This window comes from Condylostylus longicornis, unplaced genomic scaffold (genome assembly GCF_029603195.1).
Source record: "Condylostylus longicornis isolate FDR11 unplaced genomic scaffold, ASM2960319v2 ptg000030l, whole genome shotgun sequence".
Classification (NCBI taxonomy): domain Eukaryota; kingdom Metazoa; phylum Arthropoda; class Insecta; order Diptera; family Dolichopodidae; genus Condylostylus; species Condylostylus longicornis.
Window position 1 is genome coordinate 996,564 of NW_026577999.1, and position 24,203 is coordinate 1,020,766.

General features: G+C 28.6%; 1 protein-coding gene across 1 annotated transcript in view; it reads left to right on the forward strand.

Annotated features, from left to right (window-relative positions):
* Positions 1-17,803, forward strand: part of LOC129607886 (protein amalgam-like) — a 105,523-nt gene extending 87,720 nt beyond the window's left edge. The window contains exons 5-6 of the mRNA XM_055519123.1: positions 13,632-13,889; positions 15,683-17,803. Of these exons, the coding sequence (XP_055375098.1) occupies positions 13,632-13,889; positions 15,683-15,969 (545 nt within the window). The 3' untranslated portion in view covers positions 15,970-17,803. The remainder of the gene's footprint in view (positions 1-13,631; positions 13,890-15,682) is intronic.
* Positions 17,804-24,203: the final 6,400 nt, after the last annotated feature.

Genomic DNA, 24,203 nt, shown 5'->3' on the forward strand with positions numbered 1-24,203 from the left:
CGATTTTAAGTGTTTTTTGTTATCACTGGGAATCCACAGATTCTGCCAATATATAACAATAGGCTGTGGCAAAATATTTTTGGAGATATTATTTAAAAAATCTTTTGGCAAACTTTAAACGCGTTTTCTGGCTAAACTAGAAGAGATAGAGCGATTTTAAGTGTTTTTTGTGATCACTGGGAATCCACAGACTCTGCCAATATATGATAATAGACTGTGGCAAAAATATTTTTGGAGATATTTAAAAAAATCTTTTGCAAAACTTTAAACACGTTTTCTGGCCAAACTAGAAGAGATAGAGCGATTTTAAGTGTTTTTTGTGATCACTGGGAATCCACAGATTCTGCCAATATATGATAATAGGCTGTGGCAAAAAATATTTTTGGAGATATTTAAAAAAAACTTTTGCAAAACTTTAAACGCATTTTCTGGCTAAACTAGAAGAGATAGAGCGATTTTAAGTGTTTTTTGTGATCACTGGGAATCCACAGATTCTGCCAATATATGATAATACGCTGTTGCAAAAATATTTTTGGAGATATTTAAAAAAAACTTTTGCAAAACTTTAAACGCATTTTCTGGCTAAACTAAAAGAGATAGAGCGATTTTAAGTGTTTTTTGTGATCACTAGGAATTCACAGATTCTGCCAATATATGACAATAGGCTGTGGCAAAAATATTTTTGAAGAAAAAAATCTTTTGCAAAACTTTAAACAAGTTTTCTGGCTAAACTACAAGAGATAGAGCGATTTTAAGTGTGTTTTGGGATCACTGGGAATCCACAGATTCTGCCAATATATGATAATAGGTTGTGGCAAGAATATTTTTGGAGATATTTAAAAAAGTCTTTTGCAAAACTTTTAACGTGTTTTCTGGATAAACTACAAGAGATAGAGCGATTTTAAGTGTTTTTTGTGATCAATAGGAATCCACAGATTCTGTCAATATATGATAATAGGCTGTGGCAAAATATTTTTGGAGATATTATTTAAAAAAACTTTTGCCAAACTTTAAACGCGTTTTCTGGCTAAACTAGAAGAGATAGAGCGATTTTAAGTGTTTTTTGTGATCACTAGGAATTCACAGATTCTGCCAATATATGACAATAGGCTGTGGCAAAAATATTTTTGAAGAAAAAAATCTTTTACAAAACTTTAAACAAGTTTTCTGGCTAAACTACAAGAGATAGAGCGATTTTAAGTGTGTTTTGGGATCACTGGGAATCCACAGATTCTGCCAATATATGACAATAGGCTGTGGCAAAAATATTTTTGGAGATATTTAAAAAATTCTTTTGCCAAACTTTAAACTCGTTTTCTGGCTAAACTAGAAGAGATAGAGCGATTTTAAGTGTTTTTTGTGATCACTGGGAATCCACAGATTCTGCCAATATACGATAATAGGCTGTGGCAAAAATATTTTTGGAGATATTATTTAAAAAATCTTTTGCAAAACTTTAAACGCGTTTTCTGGCTAAACTAGAAGAGATAGAGTGATGTTAAGTGTTTTTTGTGATCACTGGGAATCCACAGATTCTGCCAATATATGACAATAGGCTGTGGCAAAAATATTTTTGGAGATATTTAAAAAACTCTTTTGCCAAACTTTAAATGCGTTTTCTGGCTAAACTAGAAGAGATAGAGCGATTTTAAGTGTTTTTTGTGATCACTGGGAATCCACAGATTCTGCCAATATATGATAATAGGTTGTGGCAAGAATATTTTTGGAGATATTTAAAAAAGTCTTTTGCAAAACTTTTAACATGTTTTCTGGATAAACTACAAGAGATAGAGCGATTTTAAGTGTTTTTTGTGATCAATAGGAATCCACAGATTCTGTCAATATATGATAATAGGCTGTGGCAAAATATTTTTGGAGATATTATTTAAAAAAACTTTTGCCAAACTTTAAACGCGTTTTCTGGCTAAACTAGAAGAGATAGAGCGATTTTAAGTATTTTTTGTTATCACTGGGAATCCACAGATTCTGCCAATATATGACAATAGGCTGTGGCAAAAATATTTTTGGAGATACTTAAAAAAATCTTTTTCAAAACTTGAAACGCGTTTTCTGGCTAAACTAGAAGAGATAGAGCGATTTTAAGTGTTTTTTGTTATCACTGGGAATCCACAGATTCTGCCAATATATGACAATAGGCTTTGGCAAAAATATTTTTGGAGATACTTAAAAAATTTTTTTTCAAAACTTGAAACGCGTTTTCTGGCTAAACTAGAAGAGATAGAGCGATTTTAAGTGTTTTTTGTTATCACTGGGAATCCACAGATTCTGCCAATATATAACAATAGGCTGTGGCAAAATATTTTTGGAGATATTATTTAAAAAATCTTTTGGCAAACTTTAAACGCGTTTTCTGGCTAAACTAGAAGAGATAGAGCGATTTTAAGTGATTTTGTTATCACTGGGAATCAACAGATTCTGCCAATAAATGTAATAGGCTGTGGCAAAAATATTTTTGGAGATATTAGTTAAAAAATCTTTTGCCAAACTTTAAACGCGTTTTCTGGCTGAACTAGAAGAGATAGAGCGATTTTAAGTGTTTTTTGTGATCACTGGGAATCCACAGATTCTGCCAATATATGATAATAGGCTGTGGCAAAATATTTTTGGAGATATTATTTAAAAAATCTTTTGCCAAACTTTAAACGCGTTTTCTGGCTAAACTGGAAGAGATAGAGCGATTTTAAGTGTTTTTTGTTATCACTGGGAATCAACAGTTTCTGCCAATATATGATAATAGGCTGTGGCAAAAATATTTTTGGAGATATTATTTAAAAAATCTTTTGCCAAACTTTAAACGCGTTTTCTGGCTAAACTAGAAGAGATAGAGCGATTTTAAGTGTTTTTTGTGATCACTGGGAACCCACAGATTCTGCCAATATATGATAATAGACTGTGGCAAAATATTTTTGGAGATATTATTTAAAAAATCTTTTGCCAAACTTTAAACGCGTTTTCTGGCTAAACTAGAAGAGATAGAGCGATTTTAAGTGTTTTTTGTGATCACTGGGAATCCACAGATTCTGCCAATATATAATAATAGGCTGTGGCAAAATATTTTTGGAGATATTATTTAAAAAATCTTTTGCCAAACTTTAAACTAGTTTTCTAGCTAAACTAGAAGAGATAGAGCGATTTTAAGTGTTTTTTGTGATCGCTGGGAATCTACAGATTCTGCCAATATATAATAATAGGCTGTGGCAAAATATTTTTGGAGATATTATTTAAAAAATCTTTTGGCAAACTTTAAACGCGTTTTCTGGCTAAACTAGAAGAGATAGAGCGATTTTAAGTGATTTTGTTATCACTGGGAATCAACAGATTCTGCCAATAAATGTAATAGGCTGTGGCAAAAATATTTTTGGAGATATTATTTAAAAAATCTTTTGCCAAACTTTAAACGCGTTTTCTGGCTAAACTAGAAGAGATAGAGCGATTTTAAGTGTTTTTTGTTATCACTGGGAATCAACAGTTTCTGCCAATATATGATAATAGGCTGTGGCAAAAATATTTTTGGAGATATTATTTAAAAAATCTTTTGCCAAACTTTAAACGCGTTTTCTGGCTAAACTAGAAGAGATAGAGCGATTTTAAGTGTTTTTTGTGATCACTGGGAACCCACAGATTCTGCCAATATATGATAATAGACTGTGGCAAAATATTTTTGGAGATATTATTTAAAAAATCTTTTGCCAAACTTTAAACGCGTTTTCTGGCTAAACTGGAAGAGATAGAGCGATTTTAAGTGTTTTTTGTTATCACTGGGAATCAACAGTTTCTGCCAATATATGATAATAGGCTGTGGCAAAAATATTTTTGGAGATATTATTTAAAAAATCTTTTGCCAAACTTTAAACGCGTTTTCTGGCTAAACTAGAAGAGATAGAGCGATTTTAAGTGTTTTTTGTTATCACTGGGAATCCACAGATTCTGCCAATATATGACAATAGGCTGTGGCAAAAATATTTTTGGAGATACTTAAAAAATTCTTTTGCAAAACTTTTAACGTGTTTTCTGGCTAAACTAGAAGAGATAGAGCGATTTTAAGTGTTTTTTGTTATCACTGGGAATCCACAGATTCTGCCAATATATAACAATAGGCTGTGGCAAAATATTTTTGGAGATATTATTTAAAAAATCTTTTGGCAAACTTTAAACGCGTTTTCTGGCTAAACTAGAAGAGATAGAGCGATTTTAAGTGTTTTTTGTGATCACTGGGAACCCACAGATTCTGCCAATATATGATAATAGACTGTGGCAAAATATTTTTGGAGATATTATTTAAAAAATCTTTTGCCAAACTTTAAACGCGTTTTCTGGCTAAACTGGAAGAGATAGAGCGATTTTAAGTGTTTTTTGTTATCACTGGGAATCAACAGTTTCTGCCAATATATGATAATAGGCTGTGGCAAAAATATTTTTGGAGATATTATTTAAAAAATCTTTTGCCAAACTTTAAACGCGTTTTCTGGCTAAACTAGAAGAGATAGAGCGATTTTAAGTGTTTTTTGTTATCACTGGGAATCAACAGTTTCTGCCAATATATGATAATAGGCTGTGGCAAAAATATTTTTGGAGATATTATTTAAAAAATCTTTTGCCAAACTTTAAACGCGTTTTCTGGCTAAACTAGAAGAGATAGAGCGATTTTAAGTGTTTTTTGTGATCACTGGGAATCAACAGTTTCTGCCAATATATGATAATAGGCTGTGGCAAAAATATTTTTGGAGATATTATTTAAAAAATCTTTTGCCAAACTTTAAACGCGTTTTCTGGCTAAACTAGAAGAGATAGAGCGATTTTAAGTGTTTTTTGTTATCACTGGGAATCAACAGTTTCTGCCAATATATGATAATAGGCTGTGGCAAAAATATTTTTGGAGATATTATTTAAAAAATCTTTTGCCAAACTTTAAACGCGTTTTCTGGCTAAACTAGAAGAGATAGAGCGATTTTAAGTGTTTTTTGTTATCACTGGGAATCCACAGATTCTGCCAATATATGACAATAGGCTGTGGCAAAAATATTTTTGGAGATACTTAAAAAATTTTTTTTCAAAACTTGAAACGCGTTTTCTGGCTAAACTAGAAGAGATAGAGCGATTTTAAGTGTTTTTTGTTATCACTGGGAATCCACAGATTCTGCCAATATATAACAATAGGCTGTGGCAAAAATATTTTTGGAGATATTATTTAAAAAATCTTTTGCCAAACTTTAAACGCGTTTTCTGGCTAAACTAGAAGAGATAGAGCGATTTTAAGTGTTTTTTGTGATCACTGGGAACCCACAGATTCTGCCAATATATGATAATAGACTGTGGCAAAATATTTTTGGAGATATTATTTAAAAAATCTTTTGCCAAACTTTAAACGCGTTTTCTGGCTAAACTGGAAGAGATAGAGCGATTTTAAGTGTTTTTTGTTATCACTGGGAATCAACAGTTTCTGCCAATATATGATAATAGGCTGTGGCAAAAATATTTTTGGAGATATTATTTAAAAAATCTTTTGCCAAACTTTAAACGCGTTTTCTGGCTAAACTAGAAGAGATAGAGCGATTTTAAGTGTTTTTTGTGATCACTGGGAACCCACAGATTCTGCCAATATATGATAATAGACTGTGGCAAAATATTTTTGGAGATATTATTTAAAAAATCTTTTGCCAAACTTTAAACGCGTTTTCTGGCTAAACTGGAAGAGATAGAGCGATTTTAAGTGTTTTTTGTTATCACTGGGAATCAACAGTTTCTGCCAATATATGATAATAGGCTGTGGCAAAAATATTTTTGGAGATATTATTTAAAAAATCTTTTGCCAAACTTTAAACGCGTTTTCTGGCTAAACTAGAAGAGATAGAGCGATTTTAAGTGTTTTTTGTGATCGCTGGGAATCTACAGATTCTGCCAATATATAATAATAGGCTGTGGCAAAATATTTTTGGAGATATTATTTAAAAAATCTTTTGGCAAACTTTAAACGCGTTTTCTGGCTAAACTAGAAGAGATAGAGCGATTTTAAGTGATTTTGTTATCACTGGGAATCAACAGATTCTGCCAATAAATGTAATAGGCTGTGGCAAAATATTTTTGGAGATATTATTTAAAAAATCTTTTGCCAAACTTTAAACGCGTTTTCTGGCTAAACTGGAAGAGATAGAGCGATTTTAAGTGTTTTTTGTTATCACTGGGAATCAACAGTTTCTGCCAATATATGATAATAGGCTGTGGCAAAAATATTTTTGGAGATATTATTTAAAAAATCTTTTGCCAAACTTTAAACGCGTTTTCTGGCTAAACTAGAAGAGATAGAGCGATTTTAAGTGTTTTTTGTGATCACTGGGAACCCACAGATTCTGCCAATATATGATAATAGACTGTGGCAAAATATTTTTGGAGATATTATTTAAAAAATCTTTTGCCAAACTTTAAACGCGTTTTCTGGCTAAACTGGAAGAGATAGAGCGATTTTAAGTGTTTTTTGTTATCACTGGGAATCAACAGTTTCTGCCAATATATGATAATAGGCTGTGGCAAAAATATTTTTGGAGATATTATTTAAAAAATCTTTTGCCAAACTTTAAACGCGTTTTCTGGCTAAACTAGAAGAGATAGAGCGATTTTAAGTGTTTTTTGTTATCACTGGGAATCCACAGATTCTGCCAATATATGACAATAGGCTGTGGCAAAAATATTTTTGGAGATACTTAAAAAATTTTTTTTCAAAACTTGAAACGCGTTTTCTGGCTAAACTAGAAGAGATAGAGCGATTTTAAGTGTTTTTTGTTATCACTGGGAATCCACAGATTCTGCCAATATATAACAATAGGCTGTGGCAAAATATTTTTGGAGATATTATTTAAAAAATCTTTTGGCAAACTTTAAACGCGTTTTCTGGCTAAACTAGAAGAGATAGAGCGATTTTAAGTGATTTTGTTATCACTGGGAATCAACAGATTCTGCCAATAAATGTAATAGGCTGTGGCAAAAATATTTTTGGAGATATTAGTTAAAAAATCTTTTGCCAAACTTTAAACGCGTTTTCTGGCTGAACTAGAAGAGATAGAGCGATTTTAAGTGTTTTTTGTGATCACTGGGAATCCACAGATTCTGCCAATATATGATAATAGGCTGTGGCAAAATATTTTTGGAGATATTATTTAAAAAATCTTTTGCCAAACTTTAAACGCGTTTTCTGGCTAAACTGGAAGAGATAGAGCGATTTTAAGTGTTTTTTGTTATCACTGGGAATCAACAGTTTCTGCCAATATATGATAATAGGCTGTGGCAAAAATATTTTTGGAGATATTATTTAAAAAATCTTTTGCCAAACTTTAAACGCGTTTTCTGGCTAAACTAGAAGAGATAGAGCGATTTTAAGTGTTTTTTGTGATCACTGGGAACCCACAGATTCTGCCAATATATGATAATAGACTGTGGCAAAATATTTTTGGAGATATTATTTAAAAAATCTTTTGCCAAACTTTAAACGCGTTTTCTGGCTAAACTAGAAGAGATAGAGCGATTTTAAGTGTTTTTTGTGATCACTGGGAATCCACAGATTCTGCCAATATATAATAATAGGCTGTGGCAAAATATTTTTGGAGATATTATTTAAAAAATCTTTTGCCAAACTTTAAACTAGTTTTCTAGCTAAACTAGAAGAGATAGAGCGATTTTAAGTGTTTTTTGTGATCGCTGGGAATCTACAGATTCTGCCAATATATAATAATAGGCTGTGGCAAAATATTTTTGGAGATATTATTTAAAAAATATTTTGCCAAACTTTAAATGCGTTTTCTGGCTAAACTAGAAGAGATAGAGCAATTTTAAGTGTTTTTTGTGATCACTGGGAATCCACAGATTCTGCCAATATATGATAATAGGCTGTTGCAAAAATATTTTTGGAGATATTTAAAAAAATCTTTTGCAAAACTTTAAACACGTTTTCTGGCTAAACTACAAGAGATAGAGCGATTTTAAGTGTTTTTTGTGATCACTGGGAATCCACAGACTCTGCCAATATATGACAATAGGCTGTGGCAAAAATATTTTTGGAGATACTTAAAAAAATCTTTTTCAAAACTTGAAACGCGTTTTCTGGCTAAACTAGAAGAGATAGAGCGATTTTAAGTGTGTTTTGTGATCACTGGGAATCCACAGATTCTGCCAATATATGATAATAGGCTGTGGCAAAAATATTTTTGGAGATATTATTTAAAAAATCTTTTGCCAAACTTTAAACGTGTTTTCTGACTAAACTAGAAGAGATAGAGCGATTTTAAGTGTTTTTTGTGATCACTGGGAATCCACAGATTCTGCCAATATATAATAATAGGCTGTGGCAAAATATTTTTGGAGATATTATTTAAAAAATCTTTTGCCAAACTTTAAACGCGTTTTCTGGCTAAACTAGAAGAGATAGAGCGATGTTAAGTGTTTTTTTGTGATCACTAGCAATCCACAGATTCTGCCAATATATAATAATAGACTGTGGCAAAAATATTTTTGGAGATATTTAAAAAAATTTTTTGCAAAATTTTAAACGCATTTTCTGGCTAAACTAGAAGAGATTAAACTAGAGCGATTTTAAGTGTTTTTTGTGATCACTGGGAATCCACAAATTCTGCCAATATATGATAATAGGCTGTGGCAAAAATATTTTTGGAGATATTTAAAAAAAACTTTTGCAAAACTTTAAACGCGTTTTCTGGCTAAACTAGAAGAGATAGAGCGATTTTAAGTGTTTTTTGTGATCACTGGGAATCCACAGATTCTGCCAATATATGATAATACGCTGTTGCAAAAATATTTTTGGAGATATTTGAAAAAATCTTTTGCAAAGCTTTAAACGTATTTTCTGGCTAAACTAGAAGAGATAGAGCGATTTTAAGTGTTTTTTGTGATCACTGGGAATCCACAGATTCTGCCAATATATGATAATAGACTGTGGCAAAAATATTTTTGGAGATATTTAAAAAAATCTTTTGCAAAACTTTAAACGCATTTTCTGGCTAAACTAGAAGAGATAGAGCGATTTTAAGTGTTTTTTGTGATCACTAGGAATTCACAGATTCTGCCAATATATGACAATAGGCTGTGGCAAAAATATTTTTGAAGATATTTAAAAAAATCTTTTGCAAAACTTTAAACGTGTTTTCTGGCTAAACTACAAGAGATAGAGCGATTTTAAGGGTTTTTTGTGATCACTGGGAATCCACAGATTCTGCCAATATATGACAATAGGCTGCGGCAAAAATATTTTTGGAGATACTTAAAAAAATTTTTTTCAAAACTTGAAACGCGTTTTCTGGCTAAACTAGAAGAGATAGAGCGATTTTAAGTGTTTTTTGTTATCACTGGGAATCCACAGATTCTGCCAATATATAACAATAGGCTGTGGCAAAATATTTTTGGAGATATTATTTAAAAAATCTTTTGCCAAACTTTAAACGCGTTTTCTGGCTAAACTAGAAGAGATAGAGCGATTTTAAGTGTTTTTTGTTATCACTGGGAATCAACAGATTCTGCCAATATATAATAATAGGCTGTGGCAAAATATTTTTGGAGATATTATTTAAAAAATCTTTTGCCAAACTTTAAACGCGTTTTCTGGCTAAACTAGAAGAGATAGAGCGATGTTAAGTGTTTTTTTGTGATCACTGGCAATCCACAGATTCTGCCAATATATAATAATAGACTGTGGCAAAAATATTTTTGGAGATATTTAAAAAAATTTTTTGCAAAACTTTAAACGCATTTTCTGGCTAAACTAGAAGAGATAGAGCGATTTTAAGTGTTTTTTGTGATCACTGGGAATCCACAAATTCTGCCAATATATGATAATAGGCTGTGGCAAAAATATTTTTGGAGATATTTAAAAAAATCTTTTGCAAAACTTTAAACGCATTTTCTGGCTAAATTAGAAGAGATAGAGCGATTTTAAGTGTTTTTTGTGATCACTGGGAATCCACAAATTCTGCCAATATATGATAATAGGCTGTGGCAAAAATATTTTTGGAGATATTTAAAAAAAATTTTTGCAAAACTTTAAACGCATTTTCTGGCTAAATTAGAAGAGATAGAGCGATTTTAAGTGTTTTTTGTGATCACTGGGAATCCACAAATTCTGCCAATATATGATAATAGGCTGTGGCAAAAATATTTTTGGAGATATTTAAAAAAAACTTTTGCAAAACTTTAAACGCGTTTTCTGGCTAAACTAGAAGAGATAGAGCGATTTTAAGTGTTTTTTGTGATCACTAGGAATCCACAGATTCTGCCAATATATGACAATACGCTGTTGCAAAAATATTTTTGGAGATATTTAAAAAAATCTTTTGCAAAACTTTAAACGCATTTTCTGGCTAAACTAGAAGAGATAGAGCGATTTTAAGTGTTTTTTGTGATCACTAGGAATTCACAGATTCTGCCAATATATGACAATAGGCTGTGGCAAAAATATTTTTAAAGATATTTACAAAAATCTTTTGCAAAATTTTAAACGTGTTTTCTGGCTAAACTACAAGAGATAGAGCGATTTTAAGTGTTTTTTGTGATCACTAGGAATCCACAGATTCTGCCAATATATGATAATAGGCTGTAGCAAAAACATTTTTGGAGATATTTAAAAAAATCTTTTGCAAAACTTTAAACGCGTTTTCTGGCTAAACTAGAAGAGATAGAGCGATGTCAAGTGTGTTTTGGGATCACTGGGAATCCACAGATTCTGCCAATATATGACAATAGGCTGGGCAAAAATATTTTTGGAGATATTTAAAAAAATCTTTTGCCAAACTTTTAACGCGTTTTCTTGCTAAACTAGAAGAGATAGAGCGATTTTAAGGGTTTTTTGTGATCACTAGGAATCCACAGATTCTGCCAATATATGACAATAGGCTGTGGCAAAAATATTTTTGGAGTTATTTAAAAAAATCTTTTGCCAAACTTTAAACGCATTTTCTGGCTAAACTAGAGGAGATAGAGCAATTTTAAGTGTTTTTTGTGATCACTAGGAATCCACAGATTCTGCCAATATATGACAATAGGCTGTGGCAAAAATATTTTTGGAGATATTTAAAAAAATCTTTTGCAAAACTTTAAACGCGCTTTCTGGCTAAACTAGAAGAGATAGAGCGATTTTAAGTGTTTTTTGTAATCATTGATTTTGCCCGTATATAAGAATAGACTGTAGCAAAAATCTTTTCAAATTTTCTAAACGCGTTTTCTGGCTAAAGTAGAAGTGGTAGAGCGATTTTAATAGTTTTTCCTGATCATCGGGAATTCACAAATTCTGCCAAGATTTGATAATCGGAAAAAATCTTTAGGGGTTAAAACAAAAAAAATCTGATGTAGATAACCGACCGCAATGTGTGTTCTCTACGTAAGTGAAAATGTTACAGAATATTATAAAATTGCCTTTTAAATACTTTTTTCCAATTTTTAGGACATTAGTAAGCTCATAGTTAACATACCTAGAAAAATGTAAATTTGGCTCTTACTAGAATTTCAAATTGTGCTCCCCAAATTCCCTGAAATGCTCGCCAGTTAGTTTCGGTAACAACGAGAACTCAAATATTAAATTTCAAGAAATTCTAATAATTCGTTCCGTAGATATGGTGAAAAATGTAAAATCGGGCCGCATCTTTCCAAAAAATTTATATGTTCATTATTTTAATATGAGGAATTCAAATATTAAATTTCAATGAAATCGGTTGATTATTTCTCTTTATATACGCAAAAATGTATATTTGGCCTGTAGTAAATGGCTAGTTGCTGACTCCTGATTTCTTCCAAAAATTAAGAGGTTTCGCGGACGGTCGAGCTGAGCTTATATATAAAATTTCAAGTAAATCGGTTGAATATTTTCTTCAAAATGTTCAAAAATGTAAAACAGGCCCGCTAAAAAGTGCAGTTCCCGAGGCCTGATATATACCAAAATTGATCGATCCGTGCCATGGTGGAAACAAACTTACATATAAAATTTCATCAAAATCGGTTCAGCCGAACTGGAGATACACGCGTGCACACACAGAGCGACAGACCGACAGGTTGCTAAAAATAGTTTACTTACACTTCCTTACTATGGAGAAGTACGTTCCCACCGAAAACTTGATATGCAGAATTTGTTGCCATCACGTAACCTACCTATTGTATACGCAATACGGTCGGTAAAAATATGAAATTGGGATTACATAGTTTTTCAAAAAATGTTAAAAAAAGATATTTATAAATTAAAAAGCTTGTTTACCCATAAAATTTTCTGTTCATTGTTAATACGAGTAAAACACAATATTATTTTATAATTTTTATTACAACTGTACAAATTCTTAAACTCGCATTATACCTAATAAAACTTCAAAAAACTAAAAATACCATGTAACAGTATTAAACAAGATTTTAGGATTTTCGGATGTTATGGTTTTACTAAATCAAAGACCTTCTACTTTTTACAATATTATTGTGGAAAATTTTATATTTTGTATAACTATAAACTTATGGTTGCATGTTAGTTAAACTAAAAATTTATTTGTAAAACCAACCACATTATACCATAAAAGTATATTATTAAAACGAAACAAAAATTTTTTTTTCTAATTCCATTGTATCTCTACATTTTTAAAACATTTTATTTTCAACAAGATTTAATTTCAATATTTTTACTCTAAAAATTAATCGCCATGATCATATTATGCATTTTGAACATATTTACGTGCTTATGGGAAATTTCCAACATAAATTTATTTTAAAATCGACTTTTTGTTCCTATAATTTTCAATTTCTCCTAATTTAAACTGCTTATAATTCATAAGCAGTGAAGGCAAATAGTGTAAGCAATCAATTGCACTCTTTCCATAATTTAGATTTAGATCTTAATTATAGAAGCGATGTTTTATTGAGGTATGTCTATTGCTATGCTCATCTAAATTAAATTTTGAATAAGGTTAATTTCATTATCAAAATTCCATAGGTAATAACTCTGGAGTAAGAAGTAGGAGCAGTTTTGCTTTAATAAAGTAAAATATCAATAACTAGCTATTTAAGTCTTCACGAGTTGCTACATGGAAAGTAAACCCTTCCTCATCTCCGGCTCTAAACGGCTCCAAACGTTTTAACTCAAACCTGATTTGAATACAAGACCTTTGCTAGACTTAGAAATTCTTTTTGATTTGGGGAAAGTAAATTGACAATAAGATATAAACTAGCACATTTCAAAATTTTTTGAAATTGTTTTGAAAACATACCATAATTTTTAATTATAGTTTTTTGCAGTGTTGTTATTATATTTAACTACAGTGTTATTGTTATACATGAAATTCAAATTCTAGGTATTGTTCCTTTCTGGAAAATTATTCAAAACAAATATTAAATAAAGGATAAGTTGAAATAAAATCAAATATCAAAAAAAAATAATTATTTTCATCTGTTAAAATTCAACAAAAATTTTTTTGAATGTTGTTTATAATAAATATTTTGAATCTCTATTTCCTCAATAACGAATAATACAAAAAATTTTACACTAGATTAAAATAAATTAAAAAAATAATATTATAAATCTACATACATATTATATTATATATATATATATTTTTTATTATTTTTACATATATATTTTTCAGTTTCAAAAGCTAAAATTTTAGCTAATTCCGAATTGTATTTTAAAAGTGGAAGTAACATTAATTTAACATGTATTGCACAACATGCACCAAATGAACCCACATACATTTATTGGTACAAGGATAGTGAACTAATTAATAATTCAGATCGTGGTGGTATAAGCATTTTAACAGAATATCTAACAAAACAAAGTAAATTAGAAATAGCAAATGTCCTACCGTCCGATTCAGGAAATTACACATGTATACCGAGTAATTCAAGTAAGTTAAAAAAAATATTTATTTCTATTAAAATTAATATTTTGAAGAAAAAATTTATTGTGTATAAGGATTTTGGTTTTCCCATTTAATATTTTTACATGACTAGCTGAAATTTTAACAAAAAATATCATTATGGACTAGATACTAAAAAAAAAGAAAATAGGAAATTTAAATACTGTGCAAATTAAATTTTTTTTCTAAGAAAGTTTTACTATAATAGTTGCTACTGTTTTGCGAGATTGTTTTGAGTTCACTAAAAATTTAGGATTAAAGAAAATTATTCATTTAAAATCTGTAAGAGCTTTTCTAGAAATCGTTTTTGATTAAAGAATATTCAAAATGCCTTACAAAGTTATTTAAAATTGATTTCTTGTGTTGCATTCACGCGAAATACATTTAATTGACATAGCAATATGGATATGTATATTATATGCCCACACCCTATAATTTCTATTAGATGTCTATAATCGTCTAAATTTCGGTACCTTAATTTTTATACAAATAAATATTTACATTCATAATTGGAATTTTTTAACCAAAAACAAAAAATTTTTTAAAATAAATTTTTAGAACAGTTTTAATTCTGTATGAATTATAAGATTACCATTCGGAAAAATAATTAAATTGAAAAATATTATAAAATTTCCAAAATATTTTTTAATTCGAATTTTATAATAAACAATGAAAATTTTTCAATATGCTGTGAATTTTCATTATTTCGAAAATAACATTCTATATTCTGTTTAAAAAATTTCATTTGGTTCGTATATTACTCTTATACAATATTGTCTTCATGTTCTTTATATATAGTAGGAAGACAATGTAAAAGTATTTCATGGTAGTCTGATAATATAATACATTCTGTTTTTGGATTTACTAATTCAAAACCTCATAATAAATGTTGCAATATAACCTTTATTTCCCTCCTAGGCAATAAAATACAATACCAAATACAAAGAAATCATATAAGTCCGCCGAAAAATTTATGCAAAATTTTCTTTGTTTGTTTGCAAGCACATTCACTTAAATATAATTATTAGTTCCAAAAAAGAATATTATTGAATTACGTCATAATTATCGGTATGCCTGTCAGTACGCCTTCTCGGGAAATGTGATGCTCTCCACCGTAGAAGAAAGGAAATACTGGGCTCTCATTGCGATGAAGTTGCAGTCTTCCGGGCCTTTCAAGTTGCTTTAGTTCATCAGGACGGTGGGTCTCGAGCATGTTTTGCAGGTTATGTCTTAGGCGAGGGGGGGGGGCAATAAATTTTAATATATGGTCGCGCTGCATTGTTTCCCAGGTTTTATAAATCTACAATTTTCAATACCTTTTAATATTGATAAATAAGAAATTTTTTTTTTAAATCTTAGCACAACCTAAAAAATAATTTAAATTTTTTTCTAATAATTTTCGTCATAATACGATTGCCTTTATAGTATTTAAATTTTGAAAATCTACAAATACTATTTCAATTTTCTAATATTCGTGCTTAAATAAAACGTTCTCAAATAAATCCGGTAACATAGTGCCTTCATATAAATATCAGAACTATGTATGTTCAGTAAAATAATTTTTATACATCTTTCACCTTGAGGCAATAATCTCTATTACCATTCAGTACTCTTGATTCCCTTAATCTTTTTATTTTCACACTTAATACCTTACTATACACACAAACACAATCATAACATTTTAAATTTTCAAATTTAGTATTTTTTGTTATCATTCATCTCTATATAAGCTTTAATTTTCAAGTCTTATTTTTATGTTTTCTATTATGTTTTTTTTCCAGATTCAGATAGTGTTTTTGTTCATGTCATAAAAAATGAACATAGAGCAGCAATGCAACATGAGCACGCATCAACATTACATGTTCCTGTGACCATTATAAGGATATTTGGATTCTATTATATAAACTGCATGTTAATACAAATCAAAATTTTAGCTATTATACAATATTTATTACAACGACTGGTATATCTATTGACAACAATAAAATTAAAATACTTTTACAATACGAAAAAAAAATTGAATCAGCAAACAACAAAAAATATCAGGAACGACATCATTTGCAGATAGTAAAGTACACTTTCATTTTAACAGTATTAAAAGGGATTTTTTTGTTTTCAAATGAAAAAAAATGAAATAAAATTAAAAAAAAAAAAAATATTTAAATAATAAAAAAATTTTAGACAAAGAAAAATAAGGGTAAATATAAATAAATGAAAAGAAAAAAAAACATAGGTTTTAAATAGGTTTAAAAAAAACATAAAGAATAAAAATAAATAAAAAAAAAAAATTTTAAAAATAAAAAAAACTAAAGTTAAAAATAATGAAGAACACTAGTAATAAGTAAAAGAGTACATACACTTACATACCAAAACAAAAGAAATGAAATAAAAAAAAAGTTTTTTTTTTTTTTTTGTTTAAATAACAGTAATAAGAAAAAACAAAAAATAATATTTATATAGGTGCATAAAATTAGGTAAACTTTTATTACACTAACTGTAAAATGTAAATAAAAATGAGAAAAAAAAACAGAAACAGAGAAATAAAATGAAACCGAACGAATGATAGAGAAGAATAACATTTCTTTTTTCATCATTTTCTCTTCTCTCTTTATCTGTCACTCTCAATAGAAAATACTTGACTTTCTTGATAATTTTTTAATAGGATAAAAAAGTGCGAAAATATTAAAGTAGCTATACTTTTTTTCCTTCATAAATTTTTAAAAAAATTTCAAAATGTTCTAAGGGAAATTGAGTTGTGAGTGCGCCACAACAATAAAAAATTATAAAATCTCATTTATAAAAATCAAAGGCCTAATTATTTGACGAGAATCGATATTGTGTTATGAAAATAATTTATTGTCCAAATTTCAGTTCGATGCAATAGGCGTAATAAATTCAATTAAATGGTTTGAATTTCATGCATATTTTTGTATTTTGCCGAAAAAATTTCAAATTTGATATTTTGTTTAAGGTTATGTCATAAATAAAAAATTTTTAATGTGTGAGTATTGATTAATTACTTATACAGAGTAAAAACAAAAATATTTTGATCAGAACAATAGACCTTAAAGATGTTTATTACATATCTATTTTTATACGGGAAACTTATATATACAATTTAATTTTTTCAGATTTTAGATTTTCATAGAAAATTTGAAATTAATCAGTTTGTTTGCGCTTTATTTGAACAATTTTATTAAAATTTGTAAAAGAGAATAGAGAAGAGTCATGTTACAGTACTATATAATTGTAAACTGTCGCCTCTCTTTTAAAAAAACTTTTACAGCAAAAATAATATTAAAGCGAAAAGCAAATTAAATCAATTTTACCTACATACACATACACATGAATTGAATTTAAATTAAGCATCATTATTATTAATTTTCTCAGAATTTACTCTCAAAAAATATTGTAATTTTTCATCACATGATACAATATTGTTTACTACTTATCGAGAGTTGGCAGCTAACAGATCGTTCACTTAATATACAGGCGTGTAATACACAACAGTAAAATAATAAATAATTTATAAATAAATTGCATTTCAGTAAAACTGCAATCGGCATGTGAAAAAAGAAATGTTAAAAATATAATTAAAAAAATTTTAAATCAAACAATTGAAAAAAAAAAAATAAAAATAAGACAGAAGAAAAAGTAAACGTGAACTGAGTAAAACTTTAATGAATAATTTCAAAGAAAATGTAAAAAATTTTATTAAAAAAAAAATTCAAAATACAATGAAATTAAAAATGTTAATAAAATAAATTAAAATTAAAATAAAATAAAAAAAAAATCATATAAAATTAAATAAATAAAATACAAGATTTTTTTAAGTTTATTTTACGTTCTTTGTAATTAAAAATGAAAAAACAAGAGGAGAAAATATATAAGTAGTTATATAATAAAAAAAATTTGTATAAATATAAGTTTGTAAATATTTTCTGAAGTATAATATGTTTAAATATATATAATAATATTAATAATGATAATACAATAGTAATTAAAAAAAATAAAATAAATTTAATAAAAATTGAAAACAAGGCATTTTTTTTTACGATATGAAAGAAAAACAAAACAATTTGAAATATATAAGTGGATATTTTTCCTTTTTACAGGTGAAAAGGATTTCAAAATTACGGAATTATTGAAAATAAATTGAAAACAAAAGGATTATTATTTGTAAAAATTTAAGTTTGAGCTGTACAAGATTGAAGCAATTAATAAATTTAAAGGTTTCTTCAGCTGCAACGTTCTGAATTAATTTTAATGAAATTTTGGAACTGTTTTCAATAATTTTAACCACTTAGACGTAAGGTGCAAAAAAATTATTTTAGTTGGCAGTGTAAGTATGTCCGAATGTTTTACAGAATATATCAGCTTGGAAAAATTATTAATAATAATAAAATATAATAAAAATATAATAAAAAGAACGTCAAGCTTTCAGGGGTTCGTTAGATGAAACTGTCGTGCACATCCTTTATGACTGTCCGGTACTGAATCTTTTAGACATGATTTTCTAAGCGTTCGAGAACTGCTGTCCAACTCCCATGGTGATGTCTCCAGCTTCATACTTCGAGCGGGGATATTGTAGCTGGAGGCGTGGGGAGTCGACAATAAGTCGCAAATGGCTGCGATGGCCCGAAGGATACTCCTTCTCCACTCAGTTCCCTTAAGAATCTACAATCAATCTACTAATAATATTCAAAATTGTGGAAACAATTTAAATCAAAATTTTAATTTGAAATTTTTTCATAATTTCAAAATTAACAAGTTCATGAAGTAATGTACTACAATATCTTTTATATATATTTGTCATAAACACTTTTAAAACTCCGAAAAAACAATCATCATCATTCTCTCTTCCTTCTATGATAAAATTATTGAGATACAATATTTTTTTTATTTATTCATCCATTTTTAAAATTGTGGTTGCTTTAATTTTTTAACCACCATAATAATAATACTCGTATTCACTCATTGCAATCCCATACACGTATTCGAAGTTTTATGAATACTTACAAGTTAACCAAAGCAACAACGAAAAAAATAAAAATTTTCAAAAATTCTAAAATAGCTAAAAGCATTCTGTTTCTTTATGTATTTTTAAATCTTTAAAGTATTTTGTATATTTTTTTGTTATTAAAAAAATAAAAGTGTATAGCTATACAATAAGAAAATCTAAAAATAAAAAAAAAACAATTCTAAAATGAAAAAGAATACAAAAAAAAATTTACTATTTTTAAAAAGGATACACAAAAGATGAAAATGGATTTAATTGGTTTTTCATAACATTCTATTAATATACAAAGCTCACTCGTTCGCAATTGCTGTTAACAATTGCTTTTAACCTCTTAATGACTCTCATATAAACTCCGTTGTATAATAATATATGAATTGTATAACAAAAAGATTTTACAAAAATAAAAACCGAAAAATAAAAATGTAGCTAGCTAGAAACAGAAAATTATTTTCCGAAAGTGAACAGAGGATAAAGGCAATGAATGAAATGGAATCAAAGGATTATTAAAATTATATGCTTGAAATCAAATATTAAATTGAATCTTTCCTTTTTTCCTGTATTATTTTTTTTTTTCTTTTCTCTGCAGTGTTGTTATAGAATACTTTTATGTATCTAGGTTTATTACTTAAGAAATTATAACTTTTGTTATAATTACAGATGTATTTTAGATTAAAACATTGTTGCAAATTAAAGAGAATTTATCAGGATTTCTTTTGGAGGTTAATATAGAATTAAACTGGAGGTTAATGTAGAATTTATAAATTATGGTCTACACTACAAAATATGTAGCTTAAACGTGAAGTACTCTGTCTAAAATTAAAAATTAATCTAAAAAAAAATATTCACAAATTTTTAAGTCAGTGGTAGCCTTTTAAACTGAATATTTTCAGTACATCGTCAAATCAATGGACAAAGCAGTAAGCAATAACATTTAGAACTTAAAGAACCACAGTACGTGGCAGTATTCTAAGGCTTATTAAATAAACTCACAATTTTGCAAAACAATAAAAATTATATAACACATTCCGTTCAACATTGAACCGCTATGAATTTATTGAAATTTCAAAAAAAAATTAGATACATAGATGCCAATTTATCTAAAACATTGCAGGAATAAATAATCCCCTAAACAAAAAAGCAATAATTAATTGTTGAATTTCATGCGAAACATTCATAAGAAATCACATTAAATATACACACATATAACGGTTAACTACTATTATATTGTTATATAATATGGTAAACAGCTAAATTTATCAAAAAACTATTATCACTTCATTTCTACCATCATCGACCACATTAAGGCATAAATAATTAGATCCCATTAATATTGAAAAACAAATATGGAATCCTTATCATTTTGAAATAATTTTTATAACCATAAGTATATAGAAATTAGAAACCTGTATCTCTGAATCAATAATTTTTATTACACAGAGAAAAAAAAATGTAGCTGAATACATACATATATATGTCTTATTTGGAGGAAATTATAGGAAAAGGAAGGACAACCGTTTGTTTTTAATGCAACAATAACTATAAATTAAAATATTTATGCATAAGGTAAGAGATTGCAGATTGTAAATTTCAAGGGAACCCAATGGTGGTAAGTTGGCAAACTCTACTATTCGCAAATTATTGTAGCCCCTATAAATAGCATACCCATTTTAAGTACAAAACTAGAGATATTTCCAAGAGAATTGCAATACAGTCCCCACAAAAGCAGCTTATGCAGATGATATTGCCAATTACTTTACTCAGTAAGGAAATTGACAATGGCACGAAGTCGGTTTTTATCCACCTCACAGCAACTCTGAGGTGAACTTCCCTAAACGGTATGGAAGAAAAATGTTCGCAAAACGGTACCCAGTGTTTCACCTGTTTGCGTTCCCTCCCAAACAGACATGCAAGTTTAGCACACACCGCGGAAGTAGACAGCATATAACTGAGAGCAGCCGCACAAAGTCAGTTCCAGATCCTTAACACGACAGATACCCAAGCGAGCGTGACTGTGCAGTTAGGCAACTCCAGAATAGCTTAATTGGATCCGTCTCCGACACTATTGCATAATATTATTATAGTCTACGGTCATTTGTTTTGGCAATATTGAAAAAAAAATGATAAAGTCTTAACCATTGTTATTATGTAGGTTTGTGAGCGAAACTAATTAATTTGTATATACAAAATTGTATAAACACTTGGTAAATATATCCAAAATTATACAATGAAAAACAACATAGAATTGTGATTTATGACCAACATGAATTTTGTCCCATAGTAGTTAACTAGGTCCCAATTATTTCTGTTATATTAAAAATCATATACATACTTACATATATTACATTGTGCACTCAAAAATTTTTACGCTTTGTGAGAGAAACTTTAAATATATTCTCTCTTAAAGAACATGTAGAAGTACACAAAGACCCACATCCAGTTAATTAAGAAAAGAAATGACGAAAATAACATAAAACCACAACAAACAGCCTTTCAAAGAAATATGGTGCAAGGATATTTTTACATTAATATGTAGTTCACATTTTTTCTGCTTTTCAAATTACTGCATTACTTGAAATTGAATTTTAAAGAAAAACTAAAGAAATTTTCTTTTTGTTCTCTCTAACATGGAAAAACGTTTTAGTAAATATAACAAAGTAACAGTAAATATAACAAAGAAAATATTAAAAGAAAAACAAAATTAAATATTTTTCTCTTAAGATAAAAAATTTAATAAAATATAAAAGAAATTATAAAGAATTTGTTGGAAAATAATGAACACGCTTTCCACATTAGTTTAATAAATGAAGTGGACACAAGACCTTGAAATATTGTTCTAGGAAAATAATAGCCGTCTATTAACGTGGAACCAAAATTGAATTAGAATTTGATATTTGAAACTGATAGCCCATAAGATTGCAAATGCAATTATATACGTATGTAAATTAAAAAATTGTGAAGAACTCTAAATGGCTGGAAAACACTCTTTTTTATTTGGCAGGCAAAGTTTTCAGAGTTTACTGGAGGTAGAAAGTTGCGGAAATTTTCTTTCCTAGTTGCCTTTCGAAAGTCCCATTGTCTGTCGATAGAATAAACGCCAATGACAAAGCATTGTGAAATATCCAAAGTGTGGACTTTGTTTGAAAAAATGCAGCTCACATGGTTTGGGTGTTGTGCACCATTATATCAGAGAACATTATGTTAAAGAAATGATATTAGGAACCTTGAATAAGCAATTGTGTTGATTGTCTTATGTCAACTGCCTCACTTCTTTCTACGTTCAAGTTTTTGGTGTAAACGAGAAGAAGCAATGATCAGCCTTGAATCGCCTTTTGAAATTCTTTGGTTTTGTAAATAAAATGCTTTCTTTTTGTATAATATAAAATACCAATAATTTAGGGTGGAAAATAACAAAAAAGGCAAACTCAAAAAGAAGCAACTCAACTAAAATGAAAAATAAAAAAAAAATCAAAGAAAAAATTTTCTTTCTTCGTCCTATTATAAATCAAATTAATTTAGTGGAAATTTTCACTTCTTCTTCATCGTTTGTTTTTTTTTTAATGCTTTCTCTTTTCCCTACCTCAACTATCGTACTAAAGAATTATGATTCAAAATTATAATGCTAAACATCGAATATTCTTCCACTTAATAATCAAAATATTGTAACACTTGTTCCGTAATATTTTCTGTATAGCTTTCCAATATTTGAAATAATAAGAAAGTTGCCACAATTTCTGGATAAAATTTTAGAAGAATATTGAAAATTTTTATGTTGAGTAAATGACAGAGTAATTCTTGTTTGAGCAGTTCAATCCAGAGAAAGTGAAAGATAGTGGAAAAGTAATGATCCTGGTTTTGTTAGCATTTTTTTCTAATAATGTCATTTTCTTAAAAACTACAGCATTATGTTTAGAAATTTGGTATTGGAATAATATTATGACTCACCACACACTTGTTTCCAATATTACCCCAAGCGTTAACAGCAATTCTTTTTTACTGAACGAAAAAACAACACTGTTTGGCAATACCTTTGAAAACACAAAACAAAAAATGAAAAATAATCACATTAATTTTATATTTTTTAAAGTATGAGTTTTCATTCTAAATGATTTTAAAGGTTAACTATAAAAAATAACCTAACCACCTTCAAATTCAATTAGCGTAAATGCTCGTGAATGACTTTCTTTTTACACAAGTATTATACCCTTAATAATCTCTGTACGCCCGCCCGGTTATTTAATATTCTTTTCTGGTATTGCCTCTTTCTACCATAAAACTGAGAGTACAATAAATATATTGTAATTTCTTCGATTTTTTTAAGTTAGATAGGTACTTCAACTTTAAGAAATCTCCTTCTCCTTCCGGGTTATTTTTTTCTCTTTTTTTATACTACATAAAATAAGGAATCTTCGGAAGAAATTATATACAAAGAAAACAAATGGAAACAACAAACAATACAAGAATTTCTTTTCAACAATTGAATTACACGTCGTCGTCGCACCTACTTAAATACTTGAGTAATACAATTAATTGAGTAAAGTATAAGAGTGGAGCTACTTAGAGCCAAAGATTTACACAGGTTGTAAATATTTTTATTTTTTTAAAATTAATTTTGAGTTTCTTTTCAGAGAGGTGGTTTCAAAATAACATTCTATTAACAAGGAAATTTCATTTTTGGATGATTTATAACCAACGCGTTTCTCTGTTTTTTTTTGTTTTCATTTACAATAATATTTTATAATAAAAATAATTGCTTGGAAAAGTAGGAGGGTGGATCCGTACAAATAAAAATTAAAAGAAAAATAAAATTTTAAAGGAACATCACCGTTTGAATAAATATTAAGATGATTAATAATTTTGAAAATGAATTTGGAAAAATCTGCTGAGAACAGAATGATATCGATAAGTGTTAGAGGAATGTGTAGTTCAACGATATTTCAATTTACAATTAAGACTATTAACTGGATTTAGACAACAGTGTCAAAGTCATAATATATAATCTAAAACAATGATTATTCCTTTCCGTAAATATTAAAACATATTACTTGTTAATACACTCGATGGTGCAATGTATTCAGACGCATTTTAATGGTTTTTTTCATTTTTCACGATTCACGAATTTGTGAACACGTTTTCAACATAGTGTATGAACCAAAAATCTTGAATGATCTGCTGTTTCCGTGGATCTGTTTGATTCATTTAAAAGCTCATGTTTATGATTTTTTATAAAAACTACATTTAAAGCTAGAATTGGAGAAAGATCCCAACTATTTTTGGATATTTGC